Source organism: Osmerus eperlanus, chromosome 28 (genome assembly GCF_963692335.1).
Source record: "Osmerus eperlanus chromosome 28, fOsmEpe2.1, whole genome shotgun sequence".
In the NCBI taxonomy this organism is placed as follows: Eukaryota; Metazoa; Chordata; class Actinopteri; order Osmeriformes; family Osmeridae; genus Osmerus; species Osmerus eperlanus.
Window position 1 is genome coordinate 8,058,115 of NC_085045.1, and position 16,046 is coordinate 8,074,160.

General features: G+C 40.8%; 1 protein-coding gene across 4 annotated transcripts in view; it reads left to right on the top strand.

Annotated features, from left to right (window-relative positions):
- Positions 1-11,298, top strand: part of cfap77 (cilia and flagella associated protein 77) — a 97,828-nt gene extending 86,530 nt beyond the window's left edge. For all 4 annotated transcript variants that reach the window (XM_062454229.1, XM_062454228.1, XM_062454230.1 and 1 more), the window contains one exon: positions 10,915-11,298. In XM_062454229.1, the coding sequence (XP_062310213.1) occupies positions 10,915-11,025 (111 nt within the window). In that variant the 3' untranslated portion in view covers positions 11,026-11,298. The remainder of the gene's footprint in view (positions 1-10,914) is intronic.
- The last annotated feature ends 4,748 nt before the right edge of the window (positions 11,299-16,046 follow it).

Genomic DNA, 16,046 nt, shown 5'->3' on the forward strand with positions numbered 1-16,046 from the left:
TCTCAACTCCCCCCTCCTTCCTTCACACCTACCAAAGGTGTGATCTGATCTCTGGCTGGTTCATTCGATGGTTCAAATATTGTTCTGGACATCTTGGTACAGTTACAAAATATAGTTGAATGATTGTTTTATTATGATAGCTTCGTGTAGATACCAAGAATGACGTGGTTATCTTTCAGGAAGAAGGAGTTGTTACTAGAATCAAGATTTCAGTGAACACAACATTAAAACAAAGTAACAAACATAACACAAATATCCCTCTCATAATTCTCCACCTTGTACTCTTGTGGTAAAGGTGAAGTCTCAAGAACTTTCCTCAAAAGTTCTGATCAAGGTATGTTCTTTGTTCAAATCGCCACCGAAACGGATAGCAAATGGTCGCTGGAGACGTGTTGTCTAAATCAGGCCCTTTGAAGCTTGCAAGCTAGCAGGAGGGCTGATTAGGTAGATTGGGGAGGTCCCCCCCCCCAATTCTATGGTTCCTTTGCATCGGCGTTTGGTGGGTAATCAGCATACTGAGGGTGTCACAAGGGCTGATTAGGTTTGTCTGATGTGATTGAATCACTCTTCAGGTGTGGCAATATGTTGGCTCCGTGTGGTCTTGCGGACCTCACTACAGTTTCCCTACCCGCAACAGAGTTTGGGCTGGTTCACGAAGTCCAACTGGCTATCTGTCCCTCCCCAGCATATATTTATACAGTGCAATTGAAACACAAGTATCAAAAAAGGGTTGAGCTTGTTCTCTCGTGCATCAGGGAGTTGTTCTTGCCTACGCGTCCCACCTGCTCGGGTGCCGTCTCCACCCGGTTTCAAGGTTGTTTCTGAAAATGAAGAGACACAAAGAACAGCCTGCTTCCCACACTCAGTGTGAGACCCAATGTTTAAGCCTGGGCACACTTCTGAGTTCATAACTTTAATAAGCACAATGCATAACTTTAATAAGCACAATATATTCTTTATATTCCAAAGTAAACCTCAAATACACTATAAGTGTACTTTAAAGTGTACTAAATGACCTAAAAAGTGGGCCAATTCAGTTTACTTAGTACAAAAATAGTATATAAATAAGTACACTGCTAGTATACTTTAAGTTACATGATAATAGTATACTTTTTTATACTAAGTATACTTACAAAATAAACTTGAAGTATACTTCTTTTTTTGTAAGGGGTAGCATGATGTTGTCGCTAACAGTTATTAGCAATGCTAACGTATCCTGCCTGTATCTACCATCGGTAGAATGTGTGATGATTTGGTTTACTGGCAATGGGGCTAATGTTATTTCAGGAGTCAGATGGCTGTGCGGTTAGGGAATTGGGCTAGTAATCAGAAGGTTGCCAGTTCGATTCACAGCCGTGCCAAATGACATTGTGTCCTTGGGCAAGGCACACAAGGAATGTCCCTGTACTCCATGTAAGTCGCTCTGGATAAGAGCGTCTTCTAAATGACTACATGTAAATGTTCCTGACTGTGTTTCATTCAAATAAATAACCGTGTTGTCATGTAAATCTACAATTCAAGATGCATGTTTGTCCAGATCTATTTTTCAGCAAGATAGCTAGAGCTAACTGAAGCTGAGTTGAATCACGATAGTTTGTTTGCTAAGATGTAGAGCTAACGTTACCCACCTAAGTCGATCCTGTTTGCTTCGACAACAGAAGTGGAAACAACTAACGTAATCATTTCAAATGATATCTATTCAATCTGTTGAAATAGATATAGTTGAAAACATTTATTTGTACGTTTTTATTTCAAGTCTCCACCTTCGATGTTTCAGTGAGTGTTGGCCGTGTTGCGTCTTTGCTCTGCAGCTTCACTCGTTGTAGACCAACCAATCAGCGGGCAGCTCATCTATATATTCATGAGCATACCATAAGGAGAAACCCTAGCGTTTTTTCCCGGGACAAATTCACTGGAAGTATCAGGGGGCATAGAACAGCACCCGGGCCATTTTCAGCCCAACCAATGTTACATACCCTATTCGGAGACCTTAAGGAACAGTGTGAAATACCCAAAAAACCCAGTCAATCACCCCTTTAAACTGAAACAAGGAATGTGATGTATGAAATGTATGATGAAAATTGGCTAGCAATTTCGCCAAGCAAATACCAAGAAATAGGTTGCAGCAGTTTGTCTTTCAACTACAGTTGCAAAATCCGCGATGGGACTGAGCTTGAATAGCTTCGGCGACTTTTTATAGTACAAAATCGCTGTCAATCAAAAGGAGATGCAGTCTTTCGACAGACCCTCCAATCATCCATCACGCAGAAGCCCAGCATCCAGGCCAGCCCCAAGCCCCCACCCCTTGGCTTGAAGCAACGGCCCCGGTGGATGTAGGTGGTATCGCATTTCGTGTTTGACTTCCGACTCTTCCGGTCGTTTTTATTCTATTAACTCCAGTCAACATTTACAAAACTATCTCCCCCAATAATTTTTGTTCGATTCTCGAACCTGGCTCATACTACTAGCTTTTTCATAGAAGAATTTTTCCTGATTTTTGCTAAGTTTTAAACCAATCCGAAATGGGTAAACTAGCACCCCATTTATTTGCTTAAGTCAATAAAAGTTGCCTGCAAATGTGCTCGCGGATACTAACAGGGCACGAGCACAAAAGTTCACATTGGCCGATAGCCGATTTACCTGGAGCTGAAAGAAATGGCTTGAGTTGCCTGCCCTGTTGTAGCAAGTTTAGCAAATGGTTGTCACACATACATGAAATGTTGTTAATATAGTTTATTCCCGTTATTTAAAAATTGATTTGATTTTTCGTAAAAACGTTCATGACATGATGGCAAATATTATATTATGTTAAGCGTGAGCATAGATTGTTGACATGTCTATCTGGAGCAAAGACGATGATTAATAGTACTTTAACTGATAACCACAATAGGAAATGATATATATGTTTAAATAATATTAGTCTTGCCTTCAGAAGCTTTTGTTAAACACACTCATTATTCTTTTTTTGATTGTGTCAAATCCAGACTGCTTTTGTGGGACAATGAAGGTCCTCAGTGACTCTTGTTTCACCCCCACTTATATCTGATTACATTATTACCAAGTATTGTTAGATCACGTTATATCCATTAATAGGCGTTTGGGTTAGGGTTAACCCTTGTAGGTTGAACATATAAAACACAAGCCACATTTCTACACTGATGTTAAATTGAAGGCAGTGTGATTTTCGTGGCATTTTGTTTGAATATAAAGTTGACAGTAAGCTATGGTAAGTATGCATTATGGAAGATTGCTGTTACAAAAATAACTATTAAGCTTTCTTTGCCTGGCGAGAACAACGACGGAGCTAAGTGTTCATGTTAACAGTTTATTTAATCCGATACAATGCGTTGGAAATCATACTCAAATCACGAAGAAAAAAAACAACATATGTGATGAGTTCCATCTAGAATAGCCCTATATTTAGCCCTATAGCCTATTTCTAAAAAACAAGTGAAAGGAATACTATACAGTGACAGCATACATTTCCGTAAAGTTTGCATCATGTCTCTGATTCTTATCGGACTTGTACCCCATTCTGCCACTGCAATGCCTTAGCTCACACGCTCGCAACCCTATAAATCTATGCTCGCGACTGGTTGTCGCAAAGTATGACGTGTACAGCTAGTTGCAAGCGTGCACGAGGTCTCGGAGCTAGGGAAAAAAAAGAGCCACTGTTTAAAGCTAGACCGGAAGAGTCGGAAGTGGAAAGATGGCGCGGTCCAGTTTCGTACTCTCGCTTGCCTCACTGCGCCACTGAGCACTTTTCATAGAAATGAATGGGGACGCCATCTTGGAAGACAAAAGTTGCTTCCTCTAGTTATATTAACTCTATGGCCATTGATGAAGAAAGTGTTTTGTCCGTCTCTTCATAAACGGAGTGACTAAGTTCAGTTGAGTTCTGGATTTTAATAAGTATTATCAATCTGCAGATTGGGAGAGAAAACCAGACCTCTGACAATAAATGACCACACAACACCAGGCTTAGGTCTCAATCATGTCTCTCTCAGCTCTGAAAGCCGGAGGACCATCTTTTATAGGGCACAGGAATGTAAACATAGATAGTGACAGTCAGGCAGTAATGACGTTACAACAGTCTCAGAGGAAGAGATTCACAGCTCCCAACACATGACCACTCAGACTAGAGAGATCATAGTTGGCGCTCTCCTTGTAGTCATGACCAAGGACGTTTACCCAGTACTTTCTCCTGATCACGAACATCTATTAACCCTGACACATAGACACCATCTACTCTTATTAATAGCAAGCTTACATGAGAACATACTAACTAGTATCCAATGACTAGTTATATTGATTAGTGAATAATGTAAGCACACAGGAAATCCCAATTTCTTCCACACCAGCCCACTCCTCCATTTACCCCCAGAGAAGCTGAGCGTCCGTGGGTGGGACATAATCACAGCATTTATCCAATGACCGTATAGTTTCGAAGCGCTGAAAAAAACTGTTCAAAGCAGCCCCATTGAAGTCCATGGAAGCTGGGCTTCAATAGGGAAATGCACTGTGACGCTACGGGATTGTATGAGAAGAAAATCAGTCAGTCAACCTGCTAATATATGTAGCTGATTCTGAACGAACTTGTCTTCGATATTCGTGTTCTGACGCATTTAACCTTTGGGCTGTTTCAGACCCCCACATTGCAAAGGTTAAAATATATATTTTTTTATTTGTTTTTGTATTGGGTAAAATTGGGTAAACACAACGATGGTTCGTTATGAACCTTTGGGTCATGTGACCCGAAGGCAGCACAAGGGTTAAAATTTTAACACAATAGTAAATATTTGACCATTAATTTTTTGACATTTTAGGGGGAGCTGAGCTTCCCTTGCAGTCTTAAAGAAATCGCCACTGTTTGGTACATCCATGCAAATGATTATGTACAATTCTCTGCTGTTTCCTACATTATCAATTGCTTATGTCATGTATTATAATGGGTCACTGTTGAATAGTCTCACTCCCCACAACATTTAGGCATTAGTTCATAGCATAAGTCTTTACATGCAAAATGGTCGAACAAATTGTCATAATATGTCAAGCATATTTCTATACATTTCCATTAGACTTTTTTCTAAATCTGTCCTGAATTGGTAAATTGCTCCCAGGTGAACCTTGACTTTCTCTAACAAAGGTGTATCTCATGAACCATCAACTGTATATATAGTATAAGTATATATAGCCAGAGCACAACACAATGTTACAATATCTGACAATGGAAGGACAAGGAATTGCGGGGGTCGCAAGAGAAGATATTTGTTGTGATGTGGATGAGAATTTGTGGCCCAACAGACAGGAATGTAACCTACAATTTACAATAATTGTCATCAAAACTTTAGCCATAGTTTACATCAGAACATCCCTCCAGAGTACACTGTTATATTGACAACATGACTAAGCAATTTGACTGTCTTATCCATACACAATGACTTGTCATTCTGATGGCACTGACATGTTCATTGACACAGATATTTACTTTTGAGAGATGAACTAAGGATTTTGAGCAAGAGACCGGCTTTTGCAGGTAATCCATGGTGTTTTGCTATTTGTACGAATTGTTTTGAGAAATGCATTTACTGTTCTGCAAATGTCGAGGATGATTCGAGAAATGTACCAAAGCGACTGAGAAAACTGTAACAGACAAGACAAAACAAAGCGCACCGACCGGCCAAGGCTCCCATCATAGGCGCCATCTTGATGACAATAAAATGTTATCTAATCTAATGAGCCATGGTAACTGACTCAGAGAAACACTATACTGCTCTTTTAAACCCAGAGTTTCCATCAACTCTAACATACAGTGGTGTGAAAAAGTGTTTGCCCCCTTCCAGATTTCTTTTTTTTTTGCATGTTTGTCACACTTAAATGTTTCAGATCATCAAACAAATGTAAATATATGACAACGATAACACAAGTAAACACAAACTGCAGTTTTTAAATGAAGGTTTTTATTATTAAGGGAAAACAAAATCAGAACCTACATGGCCCTGTGTGAAAAAGTGATTGCCCCCTACAACCTAATAACTGGTTGGGCCACCCTTAGCAGCAACAACTGCAATCAAGCGTTTGCGATAACTTGCAATGAGTCTTTTACAGCGCTCTGGAGGAATTTTGGCCCGCTCATCTTTGCAGAATTGTTGCAATTCAGCCAGGATTTTTTGGTAGACAGCAGAATTCATGGTTCCATTTATCACAGCAAGTCTTCCAGGTCCTGAAGCAGCAAAACAGCCCCAGACCATCACACGTCCACCACCATATTTTACTGTTGGTATGATGTTCTTTTTCTGAAATGCAGTTTCTTATACGCCAGATGTATTGGGACACGCACCTTCCAAAAAGTGGACAAAACAACTTTTGTCTCGTCACTCCACAGAGTATTTTCTCAAAAGTCTTGGGGATCATCAAGATGTTTTCTGGCAAAAATGAGACGAGCCTTAATGTCTTAAAGGTTTTCGTCTTGGAACTCTGCCATGCAGGCCATTTTTGCCCAGTCTCTTTCTTATGGTGGAGTCATGAACATTGACCTTAACTGAGGCAAGTGAGGCCTGCAGTTCTTTGGATGTTGTTGTGGGGTCTTTTATGACCTCTTGGATGAGTCGTCGCTGCGCTCTTGGGGTAATTTTGGTCGGCCAGTGATGAAGAAAGTGTTTTGTCCGTCTCTTCATAAACGGAGTGACTAAGTCCAGTTGAGTTCTGGATTTTAATAAGTATTATCAATCTGCAGATTTGGAGAGAAAACCAGACCCCTGACAATAAAATGACACCAGGCTTAGGTCTCAATCATGTCTCTCTCAGCTCTGAAAGCCGGAGGACCATCTTTTATAGGGCACAAGAATGTAAACATACAGTTAGGTCCATAAATATTTGGACATTGACACAATTTTCATCATTTTGGCTCTGTATACCACCACGATGGATTTGAAATGAAACAATCAAGATGTGCTTTAAGTGCAGACTTTCAGCTTTAATTTCAGGGTATTTACATCCAAATCAGGTGAACGGTGTAGGAATTACAACACATTTTATATGTGCCACCGCCCTTTTTAAGGGACCAAAAATAATTGGACAAACTAACAATCATAAATCTAATTGTCACTTTTAATACTTGGTTGCAAATCCTTTGCAGTCAATGACAGCCTGAAGTCTGGAACCCATAGACATCACCAGACGCTGGGTTTCGTCCCTGGTGATGCTCTACCAGGCCTCTACTGCAACTGTCTTCAGTTCCTGCTTGTTCTTGGGGCATTTTCCCTTCAGTTTTGTCTTTAGCAAGTGAAATGCATGCTAAATTGTATTTAGGTCAGGTGATTGACTTGGCCATTGCAGAACATTCCACTTCTTTGCCTTAAAAAACTCTTTGGTTGCTTTCGCAGTATGCTTCGGGTCATTGTCCATCTGCACTGTGAAGCGCCGTCCTATGAGTTCTGAAGCATTTGGCTGAATCTGAGCAGATAATATTGCCAGAAACACTTCAGAATTCATCCTACTGCTTTTGTCAGCAGTCACATCATCGATAAATACAAGGGAACCAGTTCCATTGGCAGCCATACATGCCCACGCCATAACACTACCTCCACCATGCTTCACTGATGAGGTGGTATGCTTTGGATCATGAGCAGTTCCTTCCCTTCTCCATACTCTTCTCTTCCCATCATTCTGGTACAAGTTGATCTTGGTCTCATCTGTCCATAGGATGTTGTTCCAGAACTGTACAGGGTCTTTTAGATGTTTTTTGGCAAACTCTAATCTGGTCTTCCTGTTTTTGAGACTCACCAATGGTTTACATCTTGTGGTGAACCCTCTGTATTTACTCTGGTGAAGTATTCTCTTAATTTTTGACTTTGACACAGATACGCCTACCTCCTGGAGAGTGTTCTTGATCTGACCAACTGTTGTGAAGGGGTTTTTCTTCACCAGGGAAAGAATTCTTCTGTCATCCACCACAGTTGTTTTCCGTGGTCTTCCGGGTCTTTTGGTGTTGCTGAGCTCACCAGTGTGTTCTTTCTTTTTAAGAATGTACCAAACAGTTGATTTGGCCACACCTAATGTTTTTGCTATCTCTCTGATAGGTTTGTTTTGATTTTTCAGCCTAACGATGGCTTGCTTCACTGATGGTGACAGCTCTTTGGACTTCATATTGAGAGTTGACAGCAACAGATTCCAAACACAAATACCATACTTGAAATGAACTCTAGACCTTTTATCTGCTCCTTGTCAATGAAATAACGAACTCCCATGAGGGAATAACATACACCTGGCCATGGAACAGCTGAGGAGCCAATTGTCCAATTACTTTTGGTCCCTTAAAAAGGGGGGGGCCACATATAAAATGTATTGTAATTCCTACACCGTTCACCTGATTTGGATGTAAATACCCTGAAATTAAAGCTGAAAGTCTGCACTTAAAGCACATCTTGATTGTTTCATTTGAAATCCATTGTGGTGGTATACAGAGCCAAAATGATGAAAATTGTGTCAATGTCCAAATATTTATGGACCTAACTGTAGATTGTGACAGTCAGGCAGTAATGACGTTTCAACAGTCTCAGAGATTCACTGCTCCCAACACATGACAACTCTCAGACTAGAGAGTTCATAGTTGGAGCTCTCCTTGTAGTCATGACAAGGAACGTTTAGCCAGTACTTTCTCCTGACCCCGAACATCTATTAACCTGACACAATATACTCTTATTAATATCAAGCTTACATGAGAACGTACCAACTAGTATCCAATGACTAGTTCTATTAATTAGTGAATAATGTAAGCACACAGGAAATCCCAATTTCTTCCACAGTCCCCCCTTTTGACGTTTAACGTCAACACAACAAACATTTATCAACTGTTTATCTGGGGCCTGCTGTAGTGCCTTACATTTCACAAGTTTCATAACATTTCAAAACCTTAACAATCAAACAATACTTTATCTGTTACTACTCAGCACAGCATACATGATTATGGGATTTTAAGAAGTATTAGATAGTACCCAATCAGGTGAAAAAGTACATAGTCAATTAAGTGAATGGCTCCTAGAAATGACCTTATAAAAGTGATAAAGTAACCACTATCTTTAATTATTGTTCACTGATCTGTGGTTAAGGACAGATCTATTCAGATTGCATACAGCATTGTATATCAGTTGGAAAATAGGAGGCAAATGGCCATCTTTATTACATTGGCAAAATAGTCACTTGGTACTTGAGATTACATATCAGACATTTCAATCATTCTCAGGGCAATGCAGTAATCCTCAGTCTTGCTTGCTTTTGTCTGTGGCTTGATTTGGGCTACCATAATCTTACTGGCAGCCTTCCGAGAGCCTACTGCACAGCACTGTACACAGCAGGCAGTACACATCTTCCAAGCACAAACCACAATCAGCACAACAACGATTAACATGTCCAATCCAGTGATTCCCATTTGAATGATAGTCGAAAAAGAAACCCCAAACAGAGGAGGTCAGTTAGCACAATTCCAAGCTTCAGGTTCCCCCAAAGCTGAAATTATGTTTTAATGTGAGCAGCCATACTTGTGATATTAGCAGATTGATCGTGGATAACAGTACAACAGTCATGACCTATCACAGCACAGGTACCTCCCTGAGCTGACAACAGATAATCCAGTGCCATACGGTTCTGTAGCACTACCTGCCTCATGGCCTTCATCTCAGAAGCAACCGCAGTTAAGGCGTCGGCTGTCTCATTACCAATGGAATCCAACCCTACTGCTAAGCTCCTAATATCTCTAAAGGCAGTGATAACACCATACACAGGGAGAATGGCAGCTGAAAACGTGAAAAGTGACTGTGTACTATTGAATCCACGTGATGTGATCCCAGCTTCTTAGCATCTGCATTAATAATACTTCTCTTGTGGCGGTGCCACCAATGTTTGGGAAAGGGGTGCAGGGGCAACCCATCTACAGGTCTGAGGGCTCCTACAATAAACCCAAGGTAACACGTTCCTGACCAGTCGGCCGGCAGGAAATAATAAGCACTCTTACCACATACCCACGCACTAACTAGTATCCAATGACTAGTTCTATTGATTAGTGAATAATGTAAGCACACATGAAATCACAATTTCTTCCACACCGGCCACTCCTGGGAAGGTTCACCACTGTTCCATGTTTTCGCCATTTGTGGATAATGGCTCTTACAGTGGTCCGTTGGATTCCCAAAGCTTTAGAAATGGCTTTATAACCTTTTCCAGACTGATAGATCTCAATTACTCTCTTTCTCATGTGTCCCTGAATTTCTTTGGATCTTGGCACGATGTCTAGCTTTTGAGGATCTTTTGGTCTACTTCACTTTGTCAGGCAGGTCCTATTTAAGTGATTTCTTGATTGAGAACAGGTGTGGCAGTAATCAGCCCAGGTTGTGGCTAGAGAAATTGAACTTGTGTGATAAACCACAGTTAAGTTATTTTATAACAGGGGCAAACACTTTTTCACACAGGGCCATGTAGGTATGGATTTTGTTTTCTTTTTAATAATAAAAACCTTCATTTAAAAACTGCATTTTGTGTTTACTTGTGTTATCTTAGTCATATATTTACATTTGAAACATTTAAGTGTGAGAAACATGCAAAAAAATTAGAAATCTGGAAGGGGGCAAACACTTTTTCACACCACTGTACTCTATGTTTTCACTAAACCCGCTTTCACTAAACACCCCCAATGCCTTTCCAGAGGTGAGAGGAGAGGAGGGTGTCCTGTGGAAGATGGGTCACATGTGTCTCTATATCTTCCCATTATGCTTTTTTACAAATCTGTGAGTAAACACATACTGTGTCTGTGTGTATATGAACAGAACAGAAGCAACCAGCAGCATACATGTACGTTGTGTGTTCTAAAAATCATATTTCGAACATCCAATCTTTTATTATTTTTCCCTCTCCCTCCAGGTGGGTCCAGCTCTGAGCACCTTTCGGGACACAGATACCACACAGAAGGCCTTCAACGCCCAGTTCTCAGGAGAGGGACCCTGGGCTGGGAACCTACACCATAGTGTGTAGACCGTCATGCTCACAGCTAGGGTGGGGAGGGGGGTGTAAGTTTAGGCATGAGATATACTCACATTCTCACATGAGAAAATCTACTTTCAAAAGAAATTGGTAATATGATTATGAAATCTTACTGTGTTGGCAATATTTTACTGCTTGTGAGTTAAGGAGCAGACTGTTTCTCTTCCTTGTCACCACCAGTACAACTGTGACCATTCATTTGACCGTACCTTGTGATAGCAAATAAAATATTCCCAGTGACAAAGAACCTTGTAAACTTTTAAACTGAGATGACTTTATTAGCTTTCCTTTTCTTGAGAAAGTATTTACATTTAGTCATTTAGCAGACGCTCTTATCCAGAGCGACTTACAGTAAGTACAGAGACATTCCCCCCGAGGCAAGTAGGGTGAAGTGCCTTGCCCAACGACACAACATCATTTGACATGGCCGGGAATCGAACCAACAACCTTCTGATTAATAGCCAGACTTCCTCACCGCTCAACCATCTGACCCCCATATTTAAAGGAATTCAATCTGGAAACATTGTTGTAAGGCGGCATGCTTCTATAGTATCGCCTCCTAGAACATTGCTTTTTCCTCACATTATTTTGTCCTAGCTTATCCAAAGAATGTTTTCAATTATGAAATATTAAAGTATTTGAAGGAAAAAGTCACTTGAGAACTAATCATTTTATTTATAACCATATTCATGTGATTATAATAGGGCTATGCTGTTTTCATTATTATTATACTAACACAGAAATAATGAGCATATGAATATCTACTTACAAGAAGGAGATGCGTGAGATAGATGAAGAAATCTGTGGTGGCTGGTGACTTAAAACATTGGGGAGGACAGGAGGATAACCAACCCATGGCATGTTTTACACTAGTTAGCTTCTTATCCTTCCATATGTCAGTGATTTATTTGTCACGTGCACAGTATACAATTTACATTTACATTCATTCATTTAGCAGACGCTTTTATCCAAAGCGACTTCCAAGAGAGAGCTTTACAAAAGTGCATAGGTCAATGATCATAAACAACGAGATAGCCCCAAAAACATTGCGGGTAACCAAAACATGAAGCATACATTGTGAAAAGCAAATAAGTGCCAATAGGAAGAAACATAAGAGCATGCAGTTAAACAAATTACAAATTAAACAACATGAACCTCAAAAGTGCCAGAGTGTACCTGTAGGAAAGCAAGCAACAGTAATATAATTTACAGTGAGTACAAGTAGTTAAATCAGTTAAAAACTAACCAACAAGTGCAACAAGTCACTCAATAAGTGTAATTGTGTTCCTGGAGGAAATAAACTAAACTAACATCAGATCCAGCAAATCTTTCTTAAGTACCGTTGTACTCCCGGAACAAGAGCGTCTTTAGCCTTTTCTTGAAGGCGGGGAGACAGTCAGTGTCTCTGATGGAGGTGGGGAGATGATTCCACCATTGGGGGGCCAGACAGGAGAAGAGCTTGGATTGGTAGCGGGCGCTCTTGAGAGGTGGGACCACCAGGCAGTTGTCAGAAGAAGACCGAAGGTGGCGGGTGGGGGTGTAAGGCTGCAGGAGAGACTGGATGTAGGCAGTTGCAATCCTGTTCACCGCTCAGAAGGTCAGTACCAGGGTCTTGAATCTGATACGGGCTGTGATGGGTAGCCAGTGAAGGGAGATGAGGAACGGGGTGACATGGGAGCGTCTGGGTAGGTTGAAGGTGGGTTGCGCATGCTGGGAGATCTACGAGCAGCGAGTTGCAGTAGTCCAACTTGGAGAGGACAAGTGCTTGGACTAGCAGCTGGGTGGAAACCTCAGACAGGTATCTCTTGATTTTTTGGATGTTGTACAGGGTGAATCTACACGACCGGGGAACTGCAGCAATGTGGGCCGTGAGTAGGGTTTGGTACCGAAACCCGGTTCCACTATGGAACCAGGTCCTACGCAACCGGTAGGAATCGGACCGGATTAGAACGCACATTTCGGTTCCACTTAATGTGTTGACTGAAATATTTTCCCTCTGTCGCTCCGAAACGGACGTAAAATATCACACTTTCTCTGTAGTCTACCGTTAACTAGCTACTGTAAATTTAGGCTACATATTACACTTACATTTAGCAGACGCTCTTATCCAGAGCGACTTACAGTAAGTACAGGGACATTCTCCCCGAGGCAAGTATGGTGAAGTGCCTTGCCCAAGGACACAACGTCAATTTGCACGGCCGGGAATCGAACCAACAACCTTCTGATTAATAGCCCGACTCCCTAACCGCTCAGCCATCTGACCTCATATTCTATTGTGAATAAAGTTTATGAGATTTGTAAATTATTGCATTCCTTTTTTATTCACAATTTGTACAGTGTCCCAACTTTTTGGGAATCGGGTTTGTAGATTATTTCCTAATTTCCAGCTCTATGTTCCCCTCTGTGATAGAATGTAACTATAACAGCATACTACTGTCAGACCACTCGCCTACTTCACTTGTATATAGAACCCAGGGGGTGATTAAAGGCACTCCTAGATGGAGATTTCATCCCAGATGGCTTTCCGATTAGAATTTCCTGCAGTTTTTAGAGGCACAAATTGAGACGTTCTTTAGTACAAATACAGATGAGACCTCTGCTATCGTCAGATGGGAGTCCTTTAAGGCATACATCAGAGGCATGATCATATCTTATACCAGTTCAAAAACAAACTTAAGTTGAAAATGAATGAGCTTGACCACAAAATTAGACAATTGGAAAGGGAAGCCTTTTTAGATGTCTTGACAAGAACTAAACAAGAATTAACATTACTTAAAGCCCAATATGAGGAATTGTCCACATCAAAAGCAGAAAATAGTTTAATCCGGCTCAAACAGAGTTATTATGATCAAGGTGAAAAACCGGGGAGATTGTTGGCCTGGCGAATAAAAAAATGGATGGATGTCTGGAGGCAGACAGGGCAATTACTGCAATTCAAACTCAGAGTGGAGCAATATCCACAGACCCTCAGGAAATTAATGATATTTTTTCCATCTACTATAAAATATTATATACATCTGAATCCTCAGAAAATTCGGAAATACAATCTGAATTCCTGGGCAGCCTTTGTATTCCTTCCATACCAGTCTATTTTAAAGGACATATGGATAGAGAACTAGATGCCTCAGAAATTGCTGACGCCATTACCAATATGAGGGGCGGTAAAGCCGCAGGCCCAGATGGCCTTCCAGTTGATATCTATAAGGTAGCCTCCAGGAGGCCTTTCAACAGGGTCGTCTGCCAGATTCCCTGAGGAATGCGCTGATATCACTTATTTTTAAACCCAATAAGTCCCCTACCAACTGCACATTATATAGGCCTATTTCACTGCTTAACACTGATGCTAACGTTATCGCTAAAGTAATGGCTAGAAGACTGGAACCGGTGCTCCCGATTTATCAATCCGGATCAGGATGGCTTGGTGAAAAACCGTCAAGCCTTTCATAACGTCAGAAGGGTGTCGAATTTGATACATTCGAAGGAGGAAACCCCCGACACTGCCATTTTATCTTTAGATGCTGAAAAAGCATTCGACAGGGTGGGGTGGAGCTATTTATTTGATGTGTTATCTCACTTTGGCTTTGGTAACTACTTCCGAAAATGGATTGAGACACTTTAAACTGACCCAATGGCAGAGGTCTTCACCAACTATTTAATATCACCTCCCTTCAAACTCACAAGAGGTACCAGTCAGGGGTGGCCTCTCTCGCCAATGTTATTTGTTTTAGCAATGGAGCCGTTTGCAATAGTGGTGAGATCACACTCTGGATAAGAGCGTCTGCTAAATGACTAAATCACACCCCTCAATTTCAGGGATAAAAGTATCGGACACTGAACATCGCATTGTAATGTATGCTGATGACACCCTTTTACTTCTAACAGATTTAAATAACTCAATTCTTAATCTGACTAACTTAATTGACACGTTCGGAAAATGTTCAGGCTTTAAAGTAAATGAAACAAAATCTTCTATCATGTTTCTGAATAAGCAGGAGCGAATAACCCCGGTGATGAACCACCCTTTCAATAATGCAGTAAATGGATTTAAATAGCTTGGTATCACCATTACCCCAAACATCAAATATTTAGTGTCTTGTAACTATGATCCTATAATTTCCTCAGTAACCGAAGCCATGAATAATTGGTCATCAATGTCAATCTCCCTTATAGGACGTATAAATGTACTAATCAAGATGAATATACTACCAGTTTATACTAAGTTTTTATGTCTATTTCAATCTATCCCTTTACCCCCACCATCACAGTTCTTCTAAAAAATGAAGCAACTATTTACAAAGTTTATTTGGAATAACAGAAGGTCAAGGTCACTTCTTTACCTGCTGTATGAGAGGGGAGGGCTACAATTACCCAACTTACAAAGGTATTTCTGGGCTACTCAAATTAGAGGTGCAACATACTGGCTCTCGCCTGAACCTTACTTACCATGGGAACAAATTTAAAGTATATGCACTAAAGGCCTGCGACTTGACACTTATTTATACTCTGCATCTGTCAAAAAACTGAAGCGGCTCACTGATAACCCCTTTGTGAGAAACTCATTTCTTGGTGAAGCTGCTCTGTTTTCAGGATTCTCACCAATATGAGGGAATGATAGCTTCTCTCCTGGCAAAAAGGATCAAGGTTTTAAGGTGTGGACAACAAAGGACCTGTGACAGAACGCAAGGCGACTGTCACATAAATCGATTGTGACGCACGTCATATGGTATCGTCCAGGTGGATAAAGATGTGCCGCACAGCTCAGTTGTGAGAGTGGTTGGTGTGAGCAAGTCCTCCAGGAGTAATTGAGATAACAATTAAAGACTATTTCGTCCATGGAAATACTGTTGTGCCTTTGTTGATTCTTAAACTTTGACCTAAACAACTGCTCGGGCACACTCCTTCACAGCAAACTAGCTTCATTTGAGGACCTTAGAAATTAATATGATATACCCCAAACGCACTTCTTTAAATATTTACAGTTCAGGAGTTTTGTTTATGCACAGACGCACTCC